The following is a 23,587-nucleotide window of genomic DNA, read 5'->3' on the forward strand; positions in this document are numbered from 1 at the left end:
ATTTTGACTTTGTTGTGTTTTTATATTATGTTCTGTGTTAATGTTAAAGAACTTCCTCACGATATGACATGAGTATGATAATATACCTAAATTTTTAAAGAGAGATTGCGGTACTATTCCCGTTGCTGAAATTATAATAATCGAATTTTTTTTAAACACCAAAGATTTCTGATAGCAACGGAGAGCTCTAAATATTTCTATTATTTTTTCGAGCTTGTTCCATTATTATCGTATCTAATATGAGTTGTTCTCTACAACCAAATATTTCTTAGCACAACCTTTTTGTTCTTCATTAAGTATATTTAATTTTTGACAATGGTCATAAATTATTACTTTAATGCAAGATGTCATAATTTTATGAACTGTAGGCAGACATGTGATTGACCTATATTTTGATGGATTTTTAGCATCGGAATCTTTTGGTTTCAGATATGTTATACCATGGACCAAAAACTCTGGAAATGTGTTAGGTTCCCACTAATAAATTCGTTAAAATGGTCAAATGAGCATTTATAAATACAAGTAATTTTTTTTAACCAAAAGTTATGAATTTGGTCACCTCCAGGGGATTTCCAATTATGTGAACTATTAATATTTCGGGCGTCCATAAATGGGACGCTAAGAATTTCGTTAATCCCTACTGAAGAAAATGTACGTGTTAGGGATGTTCTAAATTCGACGCTACTAATCCGGGTCTCCGGTAACCTTTGCCATGAATTTAACGCTCTCGTCTCGCTCTCCATTGCTACCTATCAAGGAACTTAGGAAATAATTCTTTTTCCTTATTTTATTTACAAGTCCATACATAAAGATTTTGGTAACTTTTTAAATTTTTGTTTTTCTATGGCATGGTTATAAAAGAGTTGTATACAGGGTGTTAGGTAAATGATCTGCCCAAATGTAAACAGTTCGGTAATTGTTCACTTTAACTACTTCTGGAATTTTCGCGTTTTTTCTGGCTAGACAGCCTCAGGACGTCCTCCTACATCGTTTCCCACCAGTCAAATCTTGTGCAAATGAAAATTTTCCTTACCCTTTAGTTATACTAAGACTTGGCGCGACCTTGAACTGACCTTGAAACACAACAAGAGAGAAAAAAAAGGCATTTGCACAAGGTTTGAATGGTGGGACACGATCTAGGAGGACGCCCTGAGGCTGTCTAGCCAGAAAAAACGCGAAAATTCCAGAAGTAGTTAAAGTGAACAATTACCAACAGTTCATTATCAGGCAAAATTGGGTAGATTTTTCCTCTGCCATTTTTAATTTGCATTAAGAAAAAGTTTCGTTTCCAAGAATATTACTTAAATTTTTTACGATAGTAGTGATTGTAATAATACAATTTCAGTGGTTCTCAACGAGTTGAGGACTTTTTGATCTGATCAGCATTCTGATACTTTCTTTAAAGTTTGGCAGGACATTTACCTAACACCCTGTATACTGCATATTTTATAATTTAATTATTTCTTTATTTACATTAGAATATCAATCAGCTACGCATTTTACAAAGCGCAATCTTGTAGGTAATTTCACCTAAATTAAAACGATATAATGTTGATACGTAACAGTTCTATACGTTAGTTAAACTTTGAAGTTTTACAGGAGTTTCTTTCCAAGTCTAATATGAAATTTTCGAAATATTTACTTATCATTATGGAAAAAAAAACAAGTAAAATTATGTTAATCTTCTGTGCGGCGTCCAGGGTAGGATTAAACAGAGTCAGGTAGCCAACGTCCAATTTATGCCCGTCGAATATTTCTTATTAAAATTTCAAGACTAATTTGAATATGATGTGGATCTATCTGGTATCTCATTTTCTAAATGAGGAATCCATTCTGCCTGATTATTAAATTGAACTTCATTTGACCATATGCTTGACCAGAATTCTTTAATTGCATTTATATTTGGTATACCATTATTAGTTTGATTTTTATTATCTGTTAGTTTTTTGTAAAAGAGCTTCTCATTATTTCTAAATAGTTTGTTTTCAAATTTTCGTTGTTTATAATTTTTATATCTTTTTAATCGTTTAGAATAAATATTTAATTATTATATTATTAAATATTTTTTAAATACCCATATTTTATATTGTTTATACAACGTGACTCAGAAATAAGTACATTAATATTAACACGTCACAGTTCTCATTAAGAACAACAAAATTGTTATGTACCATTTTTTTCGAAGTATAATTTTCATTTCAGTATTTTTTTCCCCCATAAATTCACGAGCTGTCTATATTTACTCGCATTTTCTAGTTATTTGACCCAATGACAGTGACCGTGAAATAATACTTTTTGTAAAATCAACGCAAAAAGTTGTGTTTTTAGAATAACGTTTTTTCGCTGTGCGGCCGAGGTAGAGGATTAAATTCTTAGTTAGTTTTATTCGACTGCAAATGGCAGGTGTTTACGTGTTAATTTTGTGATTTAAGCTAAAATTTTGTGAAAATGGCGCATTTATTTTCACATATGTGTTGTGTTGGTGTATAGTGATACGTGCGGGAGTGCTCATCGAGCCCAGAGAATTTCCCCATGCGACTTTCTTGAGGGGCTACATGAAGGACTTGGTAATTCGATCCTAACCACTGACAGTGATCAGTGATCCCAACTGATACAATTGAAGTGGGGAAAATGCTGCCACAACAATTCGCAATAACAGAGGTAGGTATGCTGGAAAGAGTGGAAGGATAATTTCGACGGCGCCTTCATTATTGTATAATTGACAGTAACAGCGGTCACTTTGAACCGTCTTTGAACACTTCTTGTAATGATTAGTATTAGTGATTAGGTACCTACTCTGATCACTTCGTGAGAATTTTTGCGAATTAATACACTAATTTTAGAAGACATTTACCTACAGTTTGTCATTATTTTAGGTATGGGCGATTCATTCGAGTCATTCTTTTATTATTAAAATTGTTTTCATTTAATATCTACCATATGATTCTCTCTTTTGTCTTCTACCCTTATCATGACAGGTCACAGCAACGGGCGCAGCAGTTAGCCGCTGTGCGTAAGTTAGCAAAAAACAAGTGAAAGTTTTTTTGTATTTGCTTTTTATTCTTCGCTTATCGGTATTGACGAATCAAGTAGTCCTCATAGGTGGATAACGAAATTTGTGCCAAATAATTTTAATTGGATAACTTCAAGGTTTAAGAAAAAAATATATTTAAATATATATTGTTGCTGTTAACGAGTTCTATTACCAGTTAAAATTAATGTAGGTAGGTACTTATTTCTGAGACACGTTATATAAGATGGATTCACGTCATGTCCGCAACAGATAATTTTTTAAGTGTAAATCATAAGAACTGCCGATACAAATATTTTTGTTAAAAAAATAATTACAACAGTCTAGGTACTTATTATTTGATGCTGCAAAAAGTAAATTTAATTTAATAGTGTAACTATTTCTTTAGTATAATACACAATAGTTACGATTACTACATGTATAATAATAATAACACTAGTCTACAAATTTTGACTTTAAAAAAGTATTCTTCGCGTAAAGTACTTCTTTTTATTAATCTTCATATGTTGAATACAAAATTTATAATATATACTTAAAATTAGTTTCCGCTTTCTAGAAAAAAAATTACAAGATTTTTGCAAAAATTAACAGAAATCATACTGTTCTTCTGTACATTATTCTGTATAATATTGTATTCTGCTTCTGTAACATCTCGACAAACAGTCCAGCAATAATACTCGTCTACAGTGGAAAAATATTCGGAATAATTTTAACTAATTTTTGCTTCTCTACCCATGCTGAATACGAGTTGATAAGTAAAAGTCATTTATTAGTTAAAGTGTTCACGATACCTGATATCTTCCAAATTTAACGATCCTAACCTTCTTGAACTTGATAATATTGATATTTACTTAGTTAGTTGACATTAAATGTCGAAAATATTGTGTTTTAGTGCTTTGTTCTGTATTACTAAGTGGTAAGAGTGTTAAAAGAGACATTTTGCTATACAATATAATTATTTTTTTTACTTTTAACACTTTTATCACTTAGTAATACAGAACAGAACACTAAAACACAATATTTTCAAAATTTGATGCCAACTAACTAGTAAATATCAGTATTATCAAGCTCAAGGAAGTTAGGATCGTTAAATTTGGAAGATATCATTAATATCAGGTATCGTGAAAACTTAAACTAATAAGTGACTTTTACTTATCAACTCGTATTCAGCATGGGTAGACAAGCAAAAATTAGTTGAAATTATTCAGAATATTTTTTCACTGTAGACCAGTGTAATCTTTTCAAGACAGTTTTGTTTGAAAGAACATAATTATTTAATTATTTTTTAAACATTCTCGCTGTACATGATTGTATAAAACTAAAACTTTGACAGCGAGTGACCTCTTGTGTCTAGAAGCTTCAAACATTTTTAATCTAATCTAAGGCGTTTTTATTTCTTTGAATTGAATTTGAACCGATATTGAAATCTTCAAAACGTTTTAGTTATGAGTCACGAATTTATTTTTGTAACTTCTAAAATTCATTCATTGGAATTTTTAGAATCTTCTAAATATGATTATTACCGTTACAGAATGTTAAGCAAAAATTGTAATTTCACCGGAACGGCGTATTCCCATTGATTTATTATTGACTATACTACTTTTCAGTTGTCGCGTCTAATCCAAAATTCAAAGTTTAATTTGTTTTTTTAAAGGTATTTGAATCCGTTGAATGATAATAAATAGTTTAGTGTGGTGATAAAAACTAAAAGATAAAATAAAATCGTGTTTATTAAAACATAGAAAATAAGTTTAAATACAAAATATGTAGATCCTAAGATAAGGTACAAAACTTTGGTTCATTAACTGAAAACCAAATATTGCTGAGTGAATTAAAATCTACAAGTTCAATCTAACTTATTTAACTTAAAACATAGTACAAAAGTGCTTAGAGCACAAGTCGATCAAGTGATGAAAACCACTTAACCATTTTTAACATTTAGCAATTCCACTCCCCTCCGTCACGGATCAGTCAAAAATTTTTGCTCAGTGGATCATCAACAAACCAATGTTTCTTATATTTCAATACTATGAAGTAGGGTGAAGTATTATTTTTTAGAGTGTAATACGACATACCAATAAACAGAAATTGGCAATTGTAAATTTGTCACTTATATAATCTTACATAATTAAGAAGACGTGAAATTTTAGTTTTTATTAGGGTTGGGACTTTTTTGAATGTTTGTATTCGAATAGTTACTTGAATTGATCGATTAATCAAATATTTAAATAATAATCCGAATAATTCAAATATTATATATCACTTATATAATTTTACTTTTAAATATTTAAATGTAAAATAAAAAAAAATATACGTCGTACAGGTATATTAAAAGTTTATATAAAATTATTTAATAAGGATAACATGTCATTTCATGTTAAAACGAGATCCACATGTTAGTCTAAGCAACGATAAAGAAATAAACATAAAACGTTCAAATTTCATGTGCACTTGTACCTATTAAACTATGCATTGAATATTTGAATTAACAAGTTGGCACATATTCAATTTTGTACGCTCGAAGATTCCAATTATTCGAATATGAATCCCAGCTCTGGTTTTTATACGATTAAATAAAAAGTCTTGTTCCATAGTGACAATCAATTATCTTCTCGTTACGGCATAAAAAAGATTAGAAATTTTACAACAATCCTATAAAAAAAACTACTTCCCCAATGCTAATTAATACTTAATAGGGTATTGCTGATCTACCGAGTAGGAAACTGTCAAAATTTGTGGAGGAGATGGAAGAGCCTAATAGTATTAAATTTCGATCACTTTTGGCGACTGAGATCAATAAATGGTTTTACAAAAAATAATAACATTTCTAAAGTTACAAAAATATAAGTTTCATTTGAAGAAATAATAAAAAAATCTTCAAGGCACTTTTCGTATTGGACATGAAAAATATAATTATCAATATATAATTTCTGAAGTATAAAAGACACGAGAATGACATTCAACATTCTGCTCACTATCAACATATCAATATAACATTATAAATTATATATTATATACTTGTATACTGAACCTTATTGCAATAAAATTAGTCTTTTCTTTATCTTCAACGATTCAAACCAGCGTCGCTGTAGATTTACCTTTTGAAGTGTTACCACTTCCGCCGTTGTCTATTTGCAGTTTATGATTTTTATACCATGCGTTCATTTCGTCAGAAAAACGTTCGGCAACGTTCGCATTTGATAGCTGACTGAGATCGAGACTCGAATTTAAAGAATTCGTATTGTCCATACGAGTGGGGCTCAACGGCCTGAAAATTCAAAACACATCTCACAAACATGATCGCGTAATATGAAGCTGTGCTAAGATCGTGTCGTATGAAGCAGTGCTGAAATCGTTATAAATGAAGCGGTGCTAAGATAGTGATGTACGAAGCTGTACTAACATCCTGTAATGTGAAGCGGTGCTAAGCTAGTGTAATGTGAATCGGTGCTAAGATCATGTAGCGTAAAGCAGTGCTATGCTACCATCCTGTAATGTGAAGCGCTACTAAAATCATGTAACGTGAAGCAGTGCCAAGATAGTGTAATGTTAAGCAATGGTAAGATCGTGATATGTGTATGAAGCTGGGCTAAGATCGTGTAATGTGAAGCAGTGTTAAAATCGTTTAGTGCAGTGCTAATAGATTGAAGAATAGATTGAAGCTTCCTCGCAGACTCGATAGATGGCGACCTATCCCAAGCGAATTGACAAGCAAAAATAGTCTGGACACTTACGATGATGGACTAAAATTATGATTTTTGACCGTCTGTGGGACACTCGCTTTGTCAAAAGTCTCGTTTAAATTCTTCTGAAATGGTGAATTTGGTGGGAGCGACTTCCTCGCGCTATCATCTTGTTGCTGCTTAACCGGCGACTTTTTGAATTTCGTCGAGTATTTATAAAAGTCGGACATTTCGAACGGCTTGGTCTCTTCGTGGTACGGCTTGCAATGTCCTGCTTGAACGATCGTGCAATTTTTCGGTATGTTATTATTGAATAATTCTATATTTGTTTCCGGTATTCTCGGGGACGGATTCGATTCGGCCGGTATTTCCAGCGGCGGTTTCGGCGTTAGCGGGGGCGGAATATGTTGGGGAGGGGTCACGATGTATTTCTCTTCGGGGGACAAGACCGAAGGTAGAGCGGACTGCGACCTGGAAACAATCGAATGAGTCGGCGAGACCGGCCCATCCAGGAATGTTTCCATCCTGCAAACATGTCCAAAGTAATCGACCAGACACGAGCCCGCAAAAATCCTACCACTCTTTCTGTTTCTGCTTGCGGACGCCCTGTCCAGTTCCATTAATACTACGATTATCACTTTCACAAGACGAATTATCATCACTAGGCCACACACTATCGATAGTCTGACCTCCTACGCTACCTAACGACTGCGTCCTCACAAGCTGCCTGTTATCCTGAGATCTCCTACTTATCACCTGAAACATATCCAGTCAACCCCCGTCTATCCAACAACATACTCCTTACTTGTGGCGACTTTATTGAAGCCGTCCTGACATGATCCACGTAGACGGGAACACTGGCGAGAGTTGCCGACTTGTTACTAACAGATGGAGACACTCGCTTGTGTAGTCTCTTGTTTTTTCTCCTGTCCAAACTACCAAACCTACAAAATCAAATTATTAAAAAACTACTCTAAATGTTTGCGTTGTTTAGCACAACCTCTTGTCTCTCTGCCAGTTCGACTCTACCGGACTGGAATTGCACCAAACCATCTCGCCGTTTTCCAAACGCTTCCAATAACCACCCAACCCCAAATTCATCTGTTCGTACTGTTGATGCGGTTGGATTTGGTGCGGATTGGGCGCGTGGAAATTTTGTTCGTTTTCTGGATACACCCTATAGTTATGGTTCTGTTCAAGATTTTGCGAATAAAACATTTTTGGAGTATTCGTGTTTGGACTAGATTGTCTGTGTTGCGTTCGCGAATTTGTGAGCTGGTTCGTGGGGCTGTTGTGGTGATTCTTAATCGCCTGTGACACTTGACTGTAGTTTTGATTGAATACTGGATAATTGTAAACAGTTGATGCCGTTCTAACGACTTGATATGTTTGATTTTGGGGTTGGGGGTGTTGATAATGTGGATTCAGCGGCGTATGGGGGTGTGAGTTATGGTGTTGATTATACTGTAGGGTATTATAGCCTGAAATGTGATTATTTGCCAAGTTTTCTTGCCTGAAAAATATAGATCAGACGTGTATCACCCAACTGTACCGTATTACCTCTCCATATAATTTTTATAACCGTCTATACTCAATGTGTACAATCCTCTAGCCAAAACTTCTTCATATCTCGGATAGGAATTATCAACATAAGAATTATTAAGATTCTTGTAACCCATTCTAGGATTTGAAAGCAGGTACCTCTGTTCCACTTCTTCATTATTTACACATTTACTTGACCTCACGCTGTGCCTTAAATCCGACTTGGCAAATGGCTCGTTCATGTTTGTTCCCATCGAAATGTTGTCATCTAAAACTCTCATCTAAATACCATCTCACACATTCATAACTAGTACCTTGCTCCGTTGGTCTGGGTTTTTTCTTCTGTTTGTGCAACTGTTCAGTCTGGTGTTGTTGTTGAACTTTATCTTTCACTGAAGTCAACTTCTCTTGAAGCTTGGTGAACTGTACTTTGTGCTGTTGATAATCCGCCATGTGTTGGCGACGCAGAGTCTACAACAATTTCGTATTTGTTTACCAGTTTCTCTCTCGATTATTCACTGTACCTTGCTGATGTTCTGTTCGTTCGCCAGTCCCAGAGCCGCTTCAGCCATATTGGCGTGCAATTGTATTTGAAGTTCCAGATCTGTAACTGACTCGTCTTTATTATTTGCGTTTTTGATTAAGTTTTCTGGTAACTGATAGGTTGTTCCGACGCGTCTTCGGATCAGGGGTGGCGACTCTCCCGGTTCTAGGGGCATCTCTTGGGGGATTATACCCGTCAGGTCGGCCTCCTAAATAATAAAATCAGTGATTTACACATACAAAATTTTTAACAATGTTTTGTTTTATATTATGTAAAGGGTTAAAGTGAATCACATATATCACGAATCCTATTACAATAGAAACTCCATAATTCGTCACATACGGGGCCGGGTGGGTGACGAATTAGGGAAATTGACGAATTATAGAAAATTCCAGGAAAAATTACTAAATCACATTCTAAAGTACGTACTTTTTATCATTTTAATTGACGTTAACTACATAATTTTTACATCTGTATGTACAGTTGGTTGCAAAAAAAAACGGGAAACGAAAATTTTCCAAATGTAAATTTTGTTTTGTCCATTTGTCAATCAATTGTCTACTTGTCAATTAATGTTCCCAAGTCCCGGGACCAAAGAGGTTTTCGGGACTTCTTAAGTCCCGGGACTAGTCCCGATGGTCTCGAAATCAGAATAGTGCAGTAAACTCGCTTTAAAGAAGTAACAGATAAATGTTTTAGGAAATATAAGTACGAGTATTTTATTTAAATGTCGGTACATGCGTACATGGTACAAAAAAAGAAAATTATATGAAACGAAAGATAAAATTTGACCAAACAGTAGGTGTAATATGTACAACAAGCACAGTTAGGGGTGACGAATTACAGAACATGAAAAATTAGCGAGTGACGAATTATCGAGTTTCTACTGTAAATGTATCCATTCATTACTAGAATCGCAGATTTAACTGATGCATTTGTCCTGCTAGTGTTAAAGTGAAAAGTTGTCTTGTGACATGCACTATGCTGGGGAATTGCATAAATAATTTTATTAGCAAGATATATGCGACCTATTTCATTATGTAAAAGATTAATAAATAAAAATAAAATGCTCCGCAATAATCTCCGTGTTTCTAAAGCATGATTTGCTGTATTATAATTATAACCGACCTGTTCAAAAGTGTAGTTTGAGTGATCCCCGCAGAGCGCTAGTGCACGGGCGCTTTTTGGGGATATTATTCATCTTAAGTTTTTGTCACCGAGAATTTTTCTTGTTTAAATGACATTTTGAATTTGAAGTCAAAAAACTTTTTGTTTTTTGCTGCTTTGAAGTTAAATTCGTGAATCTTTTCCTTATTGTTCGGTGTTTTTGTGTTTAGTGTTGTTATTGTTCTTGCGCATTGATTATTACTTAAGCGTGAAACGCCCGTTTTGTAGCGCCCAGCGCCCTCATCATTGTGTAACAAATTATGTCTAATTTCTAATTCACTATACAAAATAACTCTTCCAGGTCTGGGACGCACGTTAGTGTCAGAGCAGTGATCTAGACGTTGAATATTCAGGTGTGTGGTTTGTATTGTGGGTTTGATCGCTTTAAGAATGTCACTAACTATTGCCTTGTCCTGTTCCTGGCGCTGATGTTTTATGTAATTTGCTGGTTGTTCGGCAGCACCGCATATAATTACGTCAGATTTTCTTTTATCTCGCTCGGCAACTTCTTGGACTATGTCTGCAAAGTTGTACCGTGAGATCATTTAAATTTATAATTAAAGTAGGCTATGACATTTAAATTAGATTGGCAACGCTGTTGACGTTTAGGGGTCTCATGTTCAGTCGTTTTAATTTAAAAGAAATTAAGCACTAGAAAATAATATAGTTTTATTGATAATCATATAAAATGTTCAAACTATTTTCACCTTGGTTGGATACAAATTACAACTGTTAAGTCGCCGTTTCATATTTTGAAGCGTCACTTTGACAATTCAAATTAAGTTGTTAACAGTGTTACCAATGTAATTTAAAAGTCATAGCCTACTTTAATTATAAATTTAAATGATCCCACGGTATTTCTCTAGCTGAGGTGCACTGCTGATAGTAGTTTTTAAAATAATTAATTTGAGATCGAAACACATCTTTTAACTTGATGTACTATTGCGGGCAAAAAAAGTGGGACATCAACGTCATTGTCTTGACTTTTAATGTGAAATAACCCTTACCTGATTCTAACCCTACTTTGAATTGATTGACGTTGTCATTAAGTATTGTAGGTTGTAGGGAATGATTGTAAGTAAGCACGTAGTGAATATTTATTTAAAGCAAAGTTCCAATCAAAATCTACCTTTATCAAAAGAAGAGGGCATTTGGAAAGGGAAAATAGGAGTATAAAATAAATTTTTAAACTGTCAGCTGGAATAGTGTCAAAAAAATGATAATAAAGCTTAAACTACATCGAATTTTTCAAAACTGAGAGAAATTTGATGTCCCATTTTTTTTGCCCGCAATAGTACATTGTATCGGGTGTTTTTTTTTTTAATTTCACCTCATAGTAGGCGTTGAAGAGTCGATTGTGAACGCACTATACAGGTTACGGATCAGTTGTTTAAATCTTACGTTTTACATGAGCGGTGCGTTCACAATCGATTCTTTAACGCCCACTAGGAGGTGAAATTAAAAAAAAAAAAAAAACCACCCGATTCACTGTGCCTCAAGTGAACTCATTAATGTATTCAAATCCTTAAATTGATTCATGTTAGAATGCCACGAATTGCATACCTACTACCTTGATGGCTGTAGATTTTGATCTGACTGTTCTTTAGCCTCACACACACATATTATAAAGTGGACTTTGACAACTGTCACAATTACCTGAGTTACCCTCAACTGCAGAGTTGTAATTAAAAAAAAACTATTAATCTGTTCAGGGGAAGTAGCAATGAAACAGATCTTCATACCAAAGGGCCTGTTATCATGACTAATGCAAAGACAAATAAAGGATAGGTGCACAAAAGATCAATAGATCAAAGTTTAAAACACCGAGATTAAATATGAAGTTATTTTCCCCATAGATGTAAAAGTATACACGTACTGAACAAAATGATACTCAAGATAAAAGTACTTGTAATTTGTTAATTGCGCTCATTTACTCGTTTAACAAAAATTTTGATAAAACAAATTTTACTTCGATGACTGCTGCAACTACATAGAACGTTCGAATGACGTAACCTTTTAAGTATTTTTTTAGGAATATATCCCCAATTTCACTCAAATTATACCTATAGGCTTGCCCGACATCAATTGACGCGGCCGGCGGCGGAGCGCGGCGTTTTTCAGCTGGTAAACAAACAGTTTCGTATTTGACATGTAAAATCGGCTTTTTGAAAGTAGGAAATTCAAATTATTTATAAAAAAAATGAGTGATCAATCGTGAACGTGTTTGCTGTGTTCCGGGTTGCAAAAATATCGAAAAAAGAATCGGCAATTGAAATTTTCATACTGTATTTGGCATGCGTACTTGCTAACAACAAAGAATCTCTTATTAGGAATTAAAACAAGATTTAATTGTTATTTCTTATACAATAAATAAACAGTTGACGCATAACGCAGTTAATTTCAATTGCATTAATAATTTACATGATTAATATATAGGGTGAGCAACAATAACTGTTTCAGTTGGCAATAAAAAAATTTTACATGAAATTTTCAAGACTGAATTGTACCAATTTCGGTTTGTTTTATTGACACTATTGACAGCTGGTATACATTTCATATTTGGTTTTGGTCTTGGTTTTTGTATTCTTTTATTAATAAAATGGTTTTCTCGTTGGAACATGACATAAAAGTCACCAAAAGTCACCAGAATTTATTGCCAACTCAATCAGTAATTGTTGTTCACACGGTAGTAGAACGTTAAAGTTAAATATACTGGACAAAGTGAGGTGAAGTAAAACTATTGAATGTTAGGAATTATTATCATTAAAACATTTTTATTTCGTTGCACCTTAATATGTACTTGATCTTTAGGAGAATAGACAAAAAAAATCCCAATTTTGCGCATGAAATTGGTCTTTGGGCATGAGAATGTTCCAAATAGGTACTATTAAAATGGCGCTAGTTGCTCTCTAAATATGTTTTTATATCGCCAAACCTCAAAAATCACGGTAAAAACGTTCCAAATCGAAATTTTGTTGTTGAACTTGCTCATTTGTATTTAAATATACCAACAATTAGAGATTGTTTTGAGGTATTCATGTTTCTCTAAATAGGTTTTTACACCGGCGAATTTCAAAAATCACTGTAAAAACGTTCCGAATCGAAAATTTCTCATTGCTCATTTATATACCTACGATTACTTCTTTCACGTCACTGACATGGTAACTTTCTAACAGTTCTTTACCTTTAGACAAGTTTTTTTTTTCCAAAATCAAGGTACGGGGTCATTATAAATGATTATCTCATCGCAGTAGGCGTTGGTGACGTACTTGAATGTGCCGCAAACTTTATAACATGAGTGAGACTAGCATCGCCGTTAGGTAGCGCTGCTGGCGGTAGTGTAAATTTGTCTACTATAGTTTGTCTAACGTTGCGAAGTTAGCGGCACATCCCAAATTTGTGTGGGTTTTCAACGCCAACTGCGATGGGACAATCATTTATAATGACCCTGTACCTTGCTTGATTTATTGATTTATTATTGATTTATTGTAGACTTGAACGCGAGAATTTCAAAAATTTGGGTGTTTTAATAAGTGATATTACATGTAAAGACAGGCAGAAGTTTGAAAATACCAGTTGAGAACTGCGCGCTGCATCCGCGAGGCGGCGCTGCAGTCGTCAAAAAACTCAGAAAACGATATCGCGTAAACGTATAAAGAAGCGTTAAAGGGCAGACAGATATATAAATTTTGAAAATTGTAAAAACTTTTTAAAGGCGCCACCTTTTATATTATGGAGACTGAAGTATTAAAAATAACTACACAGTAGTAACAAAGTAGGCTTATTGGAAAATGTGTCTGGAAGTTAAAAATGACATTAACTTTTCAATTTTCGATAAAAATTTGCTTTGTCTAGTTTTCCTTCAGCAAATAAAAGTGTTACTTCTTAGAAAATCTATTTAAAAAAATGGTCAAGTTAAAATCCACATGAATGTTTTGTTGAAAAAAAAATCCAATTGAGAATTTCACGATAGATGAATGTTTATCGCTACACTCTACAATACAAAAAGAAACATCTTTTTTACTGTGGAACTTTGTACCTTAGGGTGAGTACTACACTTACAAAATTAATAATAATTTTCTTCATGTAGATTTGAAGGTACTCTTAGCCAATAATAATGAGTAAATAAATTACTTATGTAATTTCTGATTTCCTGGACTCTTCAAGGGATTAATATTAATAAACTATCTAATTCCACTCACTGATTACAGTTTCAGTACAAACTAATGGGGTACATTCAATGTCATTTTGAGCATCTGGGAGTGATTAAAATTTAACAGCAATATTGATTACTTCACACTAACGTCAGTTCTGTTAAAAAATTTAGGGCATTCAAGAAAATTAAATTTATATGTGTGTAGATCAGAATAGTAACGAAAGTAAATAAAATTCAAATTTAAATAAGAATTGAGTAAATCAAGTTGTTGGCTCATTCTGTATATTGTTGACAGAACTGATTACACAAAACTTGATGACCCAAGAGTTACAAAAGCACATTATCTCTGATTTTAGATAAATATTTGCTAGATTGTCACAAAAAATAGTTTTTTCCTTATATGGTACTATTGGGAGCACGGAATTTCGGGCAGACTTGAAATTTGACTGATATAAAATGTGAAATAGGCTTTAGGTGCTAGACGTATTAATAACCTCATTTTAATATCAACTATTGTCTCCTATCATTTTGCAAATTGCATTCATCAATTCTGAAAAGCTGCAAGTGCTTAGATGTGATTTTCTGAGAACTAAACCGTCTTTTTTATTAATCTTTGGAAATCAATAACTAAAATGTAAAATAATTGTGCATAATTGTGAGTTTCTTTTGAAGTTCCGTCAAAATTAATTATGATGACATTTATGACAATAAAGCTTAGACTACATTGGTTTTTTTTAAATGACATGTAAATTGCTGCCCGAAATTCCATGCTCGCCATAGTACAGTAGATTTTCTATTTGAAATTATTCAAGTCTTTAAAAAATTTGTACTTCATTCTTTTTATTTACAGCTGTCTCCAGGTCATTTATTTACATTAAGTTAACCAAACAGATTACAGGTTATTTTATTATCAGAATAGATATTAAATTTTATGTGACACAAATTAAGTAGACACAATCTCTAGACTTTTATCAACAAAAGTTCAAATACTTTGAACTAATCAATGATCTATTTGTAGATATGATTGTACAATACCTGCAGGCATATTTGTTTCAACTCTTGATTGCATTTGGCTAAAGACTCTTCGATGGTCTTTTTTCGCTCTTGTAAGGTGGCAAGACGTGTAATATTTGGATTTCCAGTGGCTCCCATTTTTATCAAATTATTACATTCAGTATTAACACCATCCTCTGCAATTAAAAATTAAAAACCACAATCAAACAAACACAGGTTTCCAACCACTTCAACTAGAGCTTACCCATTTTATATAATTCCACTGAATACACGAAAATCCTGTGCCATTATAAAAATAGGATTAACAACACTCAAAAATTACATTTTCATTAAGATTTAGCTATTTTAATTGTAGAATTATACAATGTCTTTCACTGAAAAATCACCGAATGTGTCTACGATTCCAACCAACTGACAACTACAATCAGATTCAGAATCAACTAAAAACTGCAACCAACATCATGATTAAGAACTAGATATTTGTGTTGGCAGTTCTGCACAAGTCTCATTGCATTGTGTAATTGGTATCATTGTATGTCAGTCTACAAATGTCAATCTGTTGGCTGGTAGTCGAGTGGGCTCTGAGGGGCGCAATATTTCGTCAATTTTTTTAAATATTTATAGGTTTCTAACGGTTTACAAATAAAATGTTTTTAAATGATATCGACCCGCAATTTATCAAGTCGTTAAATTGCTTATATTCAAGTGATAATCTAGTGAAGGGTGAAACCGTTCCTTTACAATTTTATCTTGAAGAAGCTATAAAAAACAAAGTCGGACTGACGAAAGATCTGTCCGGAGTTGTTGCGTCGTCATTTAAGCAGAGGAGAGTCCCGGAGTTTAAACCGTTTATCAATACGCTAGAAGAGAGTAATGGATCGAGTTCTGATAAAGAACTAGAACTAGATTTATTGAAAGAAGATTTAATGTGTATTGTTTGCAAGTAAGTACAGAATTCTAGTACTATCGCACATCATTTATCAATCATATTTCAGTGGAATGGACGTTGGAGCGCGTAATCGGCTGTTGGAATGTTCAGACTGTCACATGTTGTACCACCAAGAATGTCATAAACCTATTGTAGTAAATCAAGATTCTTTTGACAGCTGGGTTTGCCAAAATTGCAAGGTAAAAATATGAAACATCACATTTTATAGTAATTAATGATATTGATAACAGGACGCCAACAAAAAAGCGAAATTAAGTGCCGCCGCTTCGGTCCCACCTGCAACGACCCACGCGAAAGTATCATCGTCATCTTCATCCTCGTCGTCTTCTTCATCAACTTCTTCATCTTCCAAGTCTAATTCTTCATCTCATCGCCACTCAAGTAGCAATACTTACAAGTCAGGCGGTTCCGAGTCGAAAAACGGTAAATGTAAGTGACACATTTCTTTTTTATTGTATTTTTCTATGAAGATTTTAACAAGAATTATGTAAATTTGTTTGTGGTTTTCTTTTTTTAGATGCGAAATCAAATACGTCTAGTTCAAGTAAAACTTCATCTTCAAGTACGTCAAAACCTGCCACTACTAGTTCAAGTACATCTCGCACTAATGTCACTCCTAACATAAATATAATCAGTGCCGATAAACGTATTCAAAGTATGAAAAAGAAAGCTGCTAAACTCCAAGAAAGACGCTTAACTCGCTTGCCTCGCTAAAACCTAATAACGTAACAATTCTAGCCGAGTTATACTTGATATTACAAAAATTGAGGACCTGTATTGATAAAAAATATTTTTTGTTTATGTATGTATTCATTAACTTAAATAAAATCGTAAAGAAAAGTATGCAATTGTCAGGGTCGAATTATTAAATGAAGTGAAAAAATAAACCAAAGTTGTGATCAATCACAGCGAAGCAAAAATCGCATAATAGGCAAACGTATCCAGAAAATATTGCTTTGCAACCCACAGTTTAAATGGAAATTTATTTTAAAAAGTATAAATGCCGACGTATTTCATTTATCAGTGCACCATTTTTGCAACTTATCAGGTCCACACCGACGACGTATTTCTTTAATAGCGTGATACGCTTTAACGTGGTTGGCTAACTTATCATCACGTGACCGAATGTGTAGACATTCGCGAAATGCGTTCAAGAATCAACCGACGAACCGAACGACATCTATCAAATCGTATTCACAAAATTAACAAGAATAAAATGCGATAGATTTTGATGACATCGATCTTGACATTTATTTCATCAAAATCTGTTCATGAACGATGTCGGGGGCGAGGGTAAATAAATCGTTTACTAAAATCAGTTTCTAATTGACAGGAAATTTTTATTCATATAAACAATACTGTATGGAATGTAACAATGCGAAGCGAAGGTTTAAATTACAAATGGGTAATTATGCCACAACCTTAATAAAGAAAATTAATAGTACTAAATGTTTTGTGTCGAACCGAAAAAAAAACATAGGCGTCGTGTCGATATGAATATAAAGTTAAGCCTGTCTAAATATAAAATTATATCACATTATACAATACAAGACACCTTTCACAATTATATAAAATATCTGCCTCAATTCAGTCAGTCTGAAGGAACTTTCACATGTTGAATCGATAAAAACAAAAGGTGTCACGAATAAATTTAAATTAAATAAAATAAATAATGGATAATGTATTTACTGGTTATCATAAATTTTTGATACTCACATAAACCTCGCAATTAGTTTAAAGCTAACACACAAAAAAATAGATCTTTTCTTAGAGTTAGAAATTAATCTAAAATTTTGCTGTGATATGAAAAAATATTAGTCATTACTAAAAACTTTTCTAACATTGTTATATATTTTAATTTATACAGCAACGCTTAAAGGTCTGACTAAGTAAAAATCTGTACATATTTCTCTACCTATACATATTTACAGTTAAAACATAAATTACATATTTTAAAACCGTTTATAAATACATTTATTAGTAATGGCAAAAATTCAATTGTTAAAATAATGAGATCGAATTTAGTTGATAGTACTCCGGTAAATTAAAACACTTTTACATAAGACTATAAATAATTTACCAAAAATTTATAATAAAGTGGGAGATTCTGACGATCGCAACTTGAACAAAATCATAATAAAAGAAAACACGATGACTGACGACTCGACTCTTTTAGAATTCACAGGGATGACCGAACTCATCCAAATTATCACCAAACATATTTACATTTATGTACACCACTTATGAACACACGACCGTGTGATAAATTTACTGTTATATACGTGGGTCACATTTGTTCATGTCTTTCAAAATATCACCGAGGACGTCGGCCGATTGCGATAGTCTTGGACGCTTGATGATTTTTTGTGGTTTCTTTTCTTGCTTCGGCTTCAAGATGGTCGGCGACGTCAGATGTTGGTCGACGGCGAAACCTTGTACCGGAAACCTTTGTACGTTCGGCGTTTCGTTACTGGTAGTATTTTTTTGGACGTTACTACTTTGTAAAGAGGTACTCGACAGCGTACCACTCGTGCTGCTCGACAGAGTCTTGTCCGTCCAGCTATTTTTGCCGTCGTCGTTCACGATTTTCTTCGATTCAGATTGTTCTCGGTCTTTGTGATGCGTGTGAGTGCTGCTTTTGTGTCTGCTCTTGTGTTCACTTTTGTATTTGCTTTTGTGGTAGTGGTGGCTGCGCGACTTATCCACTGAACTTTTTTCTTTCGACTTTTCTTTATCTTTGTGATAGTGATGATGGTGGCGATCTTTGTCGTGTTTACTTTTATCTTTGTGCTCGTGCCGGTCTTTGTCACTCCTCGACTTGTGACAGTGTTTGTCGCGGTCCCTGTCGCGCTTTTCTTTGTTTTCATCCCGAACTTTATCTTTCGATTTACTCTTATCCTTGCTGCTGAAAGTCTTGTATTTGTGATCGTTCAATTTGTCTTTTTCGGCCAACACCTGCTTTTCAAAATCTAACTTCTGTTTCACTTTTAACACGTTCTTGACATGGTTGTTCTTTGACGATTCATGTTTATCGCACAAATCTGTCCTCACTATTAGTTTATTAACTTCGTTTTCGTCGACATTTTTGGTTTCAAATGTAGGATAATACTGTTGCAAACGGACATGCCACGCTGAAATTCCATTTTTAGAACGGAACTCTACAAAACGACTCTATTACCTATACTCGTAACCGCGGTGACCGTCCTAAACTGATGTATTATGTTTCTCGGCAAGAAGTAGATGTCGTTGTCGTACAGATTCACTCTTGCGTATTCAATACCCTCCCTCCGCAACTGATTCAGCTTAGCATCCTCAATCCAAGTGACGCACTGAAATAAAGAATTAGACGCGAAACTGCCGAATTATTTTTCTTTACCTGGGATATAGGCGGCTCGTGCAGATCCAGCTGCAACTTCTCTGCTAAAACGTCAAAATATTTTGCCGAAAATGCCACAACGTCTTTAGTTATTCGATTGATTGGTCCTTCATTCTGCCCCCCATGTATTGCTTTCAGAATGCCAACAGCCGCCGTAGTTTTTCTATCTAGACCCGCACCGACGTGATCAGCGTGAGCTTTCGTCCTATCTTCGAAAAGGTGTTCCCTAGCTTCGGACATCCTTGGTAAGTATTGAAGATTTCTAAGTTCGTTTATGCCGGTTCTAAAAAACAAAATTAATATATGTACATTTCGATCAGAAATTTCTCGGACTTATACCTTTTTCTCTTCAAGGGCGTTTTCGAGTCAGCAGTCGGTACCAACTGTTCCCCAGGCCTACACCAAACGATTGGTCCGTCGTTAGATTCAGTACGTTTCATATCTCTGCAAATGGATAATCGTCCCCAAGGCATCGTCTACAACGTTAATAATTATTTTTTACTTGGTCTAAATAAAAATCGTTCACTCACAAGTTTTAAAAAATTATTTGATTCTAACATATCCAGCAGGTCGGGAAAATAACCTCCGACTTCTTCGTGTGCGGTCCCCACGATGCTGATTTGGTGTAAGGGTCCGTACCTTACTGTCCCGCTCTCGTAGTGTTTGATCACGTTCTTGTTGTATTCGGAGAAGGTGGTGGTCTCAATGTCGGAGCTTTTGTTCAAAAGGCCGTTCTTCACCGTCAGATTTGGGTATTTATCGGCCATGTATTGTAAAATATCAGGAAGATAAGTAGCTGAGCCGTGGATGACAGCGATTACGAATATCGCGTGTCCGTCCGAGTTTTCCCTAAACGCTAACGTAAAAAATTCCTCTGCTAGTTCGACTTGTTCTTCTGGACGCAAATACTTCAATTCGTCCTCGTACATTCGCAGAATTTTGGCGCCACCGTTCGAATGGGTTTCGATGTGATAGAATCGTCGATACTTCAGACTAGTCTGCAATTCCGTTTTTATCTCAGTTACTTGAAATTTGCATTCTTGTTGTTTGGTTTGAAAAATTTTTTTTACCCCGTCACAACTACGAAAATAACGGTTTTTCCGAAAGTTCGAATTCTACAAATGAGCCAGTACTCGATTTTTTACAAAACCATGACCAGTTTGGAAAGTTCTCGTCATTGATCGGCCGACCAAACAACACAAGGTCCCCGGGTACAAACACGAATTCTGCTTCTTCTTGTCTTCAACCCAGTTCCCAACAGCAATTTTACGATTTGTTCGTTTTAGTTTTATTCTTCTATTTCGACCAATAAAAAATCTTTGCCCGGGAAAATCTTCTTGCAATTGAAAAAATACAAGAGTGTTAGTAAACATTCTCGAGATTTTTAAGTGACTCAAGATCTAAAATAATTTATCGATTGTTTGGAAATGTGGCAAATTTTGTAAAATTTAGGAATGTATTCAACAAAAAAAAGTTTCTTCAGTTAAAGTGCATAGTAAGTCTACTCAACGCAATGAACTTTGTTCAATTTAAACAATTTCTAAATATCTAAGTATATATTTTGATTTCGTACAATAATACTTTCACTTTAACCTTGTTTTTTTCTTGCTATTGCTTTCTTTTAATTTATTAACAACATTATTATATAAGATGTAATAAACAAATTGCCTAAAATGTCTTAACGTAGATTTCTATGATTCGCATTCCATTCTAACGGATAATCGGAATTCTACATTTTTTCAACTGTTTAATAATAATTTAAAAAATTTTTGTTTGTTACATAATCAACAAAATTTAATTAGAATAAGTTTTACTCATTGTGCAATCGGGAGACACAAAAACATTGTCGTTATCCTCTTATTGCTCGTTTCAGTAGGTCACTGGGTATAGATCCTTACAATAAACAATTTCACTTAATTGATATTATCACATTGGTGGCTACAACAGACGATGCCAACTTTGTTCATGAGGTGGATAAAATGATAAAAATCATTATTTAGGGTAACGATGAATCTTATAATTTTGTTTACGTCAATACGAATCTGGCATTTTGATTGACATTGCTTTTACCAGTATTAACATCAAAACAAGCATTCATTTACAAAATTTTGACTGAGGTATAGTAGCTTAAGTCAGAGTTGCGTTAATTAAGTAACTCACATCAGAGGGCGCGCAGCTGTAGTTTCCGTTCGTCATCAGAGTCGGATTTGCTGGTAAGTCTCTGTGAAACCTCGTCTGCGTCCCTACCGATTTTTTCCTGGACGAGCTTCCTCTCCTCTTGTCGTATTTTTTTGTACTATCGTGTCTTCTCGACTTACTCCTGTCTTCTTTGTGCTCGCTTTTGGTCGGCGTGCTCGCAGATTTTACCTTCGCGAAGTCGATTCTTCTCAATTTGACGTCTCTGTGGTCAGCGTCTGCTGACAATGCTCTTTTTGCACTTCTCTTCGGAAGGACCGCCGTTTCCACCGACCTCGTCCGCGCGTTACGCGGCGAACAGTGGGTCGCGTTTCCTCCTGAATCTGAATTAACATCCTGAAAATCAATTTTTTTTAAGCTGTTGTGTGTTTGTTCTTCAATGGCTGTTAACAATTCAATCCCTTTCTTGCCTTTGAGTAGATTGTAGTCTAGATTTGAGGCAATTTTCGAACAATGCTTCTTTGGTTTCAGTTTATTGCTGTCATTTGTATAATTTATATCGTTTAATATATCAATATCGTTATTATTAACATTTGAATTTATCTGAAGGCCACTGTTTTTTGAAGTTTCCTGATTTAAAGAACCGTTATTAGTGTCTATGGTAATATTCACAGCACCAATATTGCAACTTAGATCACAGCCATTTTCAGAAACTGATTTACAATCGTCGCTCTCAACATGAGAGTTTTGGTTAACTTCAGTTACACTATTGTGATTATCAGAATCGACAAATTCTCGCGTTTCTTCTTTGCAGTTCAGTAGAAAATCAGGCGCCTGCTTCACTTCATCAATGTGGTCCCCCACAACTGTCAAGTTCACTCTGTCACTAGGACTTTGACTGTTCACTAGATCACTATCACTAAGGCTTGCCCTGGAAGGTATACGATTGTTCTCTGCTAATTCCATTTTGATTTGACCATTTGTTAAGGTTGTTGGGATGATTTCGGGTGAAAATCCTGGAACAAACATTTCAATGTACATCGGTATTTTTTGGTCACATTATGACAAACACAACTTTTTCACTCTGAATACACCAAGACATCTCTATTTCTTTTGAGCATTTTTGAAAATAAAAATATAATCTGTGACTTACTTGTTTCTTCTCCATTGTGGTTAAGGTTGTTAGACATCTTGCAAGAGCACTTTTCAGCGCTTCTACCGAAAGATTTGCAGCAACGAACACAATCATCACTGCTCATTAGAGGTCCTTTATTTAAAAAACTATTATTTTCATCATCACTAGAAGATTCGTCATTCGACGCCATGATTGTAAAAGCCCGGGTTCACTGTTTATTTACAAACTTTTCACTAAACAGGATTTACAAACAGTCACATAATTACAATTTTCACTAAAATCATAACACACCACGATTACTTTTAAAAAATTACTGTTAATTACTTTTAAAATTCGTACAAAAAACGTGTAAAACTAGAAAATGTCCACGCTTGCCGCCATGCTTCTCCTAACCGGGCATAAACTCATTGACTGTCCTTGTCTGACACCAGTGGCGCATCGCCCCTTTCCCCAACAAATTGCATCATTATTGACACGATTAAATGGAAATTGTCTCTTAAACCGATCATTCTAACGAAATTTGACTCTCACAAATAAAAATAAACGGAGATTTGCGGCCCACGATTTTTCTATACACCTGAAATTGGATGTACGGTACGCCCCTGTTTGCCCGCAGGAATTACTTGTTTCTTGTTTTAATTAAATTTTTCATTTCCGAATGCGAAAGTTGGTCAGGTGTTAGGAACCGTGCTTACGGTGCGAAATATTTTCGATAGGAGTAATTTATTGACGTGATAACAAGGGATTTCCAAAAATTTCAAGATTCATGCAGTAAGTCACGTAGTCATTTTTTCGCGCGAAATTCAAATCCTCTTGTTGTAAGTTGTCGAGAACCATTCGAGAACCAACAAGAT

General features: G+C 34.4%; 3 protein-coding genes across 3 annotated transcripts; 1 reads left to right on the plus strand and 2 right to left on the minus strand.

Moving 5' to 3' along the window:
• Window positions 1-4,743: 4,743 nt before the first annotated feature.
• sstn (stepping stone) lies at window positions 4,744-15,580 on the minus strand. The gene is made up of 10 exons (XM_069060575.1): window positions 15,382-15,580; window positions 15,159-15,313; window positions 8,781-9,008; window positions 8,571-8,727; window positions 8,275-8,524; window positions 7,715-8,227; window positions 7,520-7,658; window positions 7,292-7,470; window positions 6,766-7,239; window positions 4,744-6,299 (listed from the first exon to the last, which is right to left on the minus strand). Exons 1-10 carry the CDS (start codon window positions 15,383-15,385, stop codon window positions 6,104-6,106), a joined length of 2,295 nt encoding a protein of 764 aa, XP_068916676.1. The 5' UTR covers window positions 15,386-15,580; the 3' UTR covers window positions 4,744-6,103.
• Window positions 15,581-15,654: 74 nt separating this feature from the next.
• Window positions 15,655-16,929, plus strand: LOC138139958 (integrator complex subunit 12-like). Its single transcript, XM_069060576.1, has 4 exons — window positions 15,655-16,080; window positions 16,133-16,265; window positions 16,317-16,515; window positions 16,604-16,929. Exons 1-4 carry the CDS (start codon window positions 15,785-15,787, stop codon window positions 16,798-16,800), a joined length of 825 nt encoding a protein of 274 aa, XP_068916677.1. The 5' UTR covers window positions 15,655-15,784; the 3' UTR covers window positions 16,801-16,929.
• Window positions 16,930-17,401: 472 nt separating this feature from the next.
• LOC138139956 (uncharacterized) lies at window positions 17,402-23,332 on the minus strand. Its single transcript, XM_069060573.1, has 7 exons — window positions 22,752-23,332; window positions 21,623-22,614; window positions 19,993-20,460; window positions 19,802-19,938; window positions 19,463-19,745; window positions 19,265-19,415; window positions 17,402-19,217 (listed from the first exon to the last, which is right to left on the minus strand). Exons 1-7 carry the CDS (start codon window positions 22,921-22,923, stop codon window positions 18,361-18,363), a joined length of 3,060 nt encoding a protein of 1,019 aa, XP_068916674.1. The 5' UTR covers window positions 22,924-23,332; the 3' UTR covers window positions 17,402-18,360.
• Between the last annotated feature and the right edge of the window lie 255 nt (window positions 23,333-23,587).

Source organism: Tenebrio molitor, chromosome X, assembly GCF_963966145.1.
Source record: "Tenebrio molitor chromosome X, icTenMoli1.1, whole genome shotgun sequence".
Classification (NCBI taxonomy): Eukaryota; Metazoa; Arthropoda; class Insecta; order Coleoptera; family Tenebrionidae; genus Tenebrio; species Tenebrio molitor.

What these genes read in the sequence shown, in the direction of transcription:
- LOC138139958 (XM_069060576.1), top strand. Translation starts at nt 15,785, where the DNA reads ATGTTTTTAAATGATATCGACCCGCAATTTATCAAGTCGTTAAATTGC. An exon ending in TTAATGTGTATTGTTTGCAA is followed by an intron (nt 16,081 to 16,132) that starts GTAAGTACAGAA and finishes ATCATATTTCAG; the next exon opens with TGGAATGGACGTTGGAGCGC. An exon ending in GGGTTTGCCAAAATTGCAAG is followed by an intron (nt 16,266 to 16,316) that starts GTAAAAATATGA and finishes TATTGATAACAG; the next exon opens with GACGCCAACAAAAAAGCGAA.
- sstn (XM_069060575.1), bottom strand. An exon ending in TATAAAAATTATATGGAGAG is followed by an intron (nt 8,228 to 8,274) that starts GTAATACGGTAC and finishes TATATTTTTCAG; the next exon opens with GCAAGAAAACTTGGCAAATA. An exon ending in CTTCAATAAAGTCGCCACAA is followed by an intron (nt 7,471 to 7,519) that starts GTAAGGAGTATG and finishes GATATGTTTCAG; the next exon opens with GTGATAAGTAGGAGATCTCA.
- LOC138139956 (XM_069060573.1), bottom strand. Translation starts at nt 22,923, where the DNA reads ATGGCGTCGAATGACGAATCTTCTAGTGATGATGAAAATAATAGTTTT. An exon ending in ACAGCTGCGCGCCCTCTGAT is followed by an intron (nt 20,461 to 21,622) that starts GTGAGTTACTTA and finishes ACGGAATTGCAG; the next exon opens with ACTAGTCTGAAGTATCGACG. An exon ending in CACCGCGGTTACGAGTATAG is followed by an intron (nt 19,218 to 19,264) that starts GTAATAGAGTCG and finishes ATGGAATTTCAG; the next exon opens with CGTGGCATGTCCGTTTGCAA.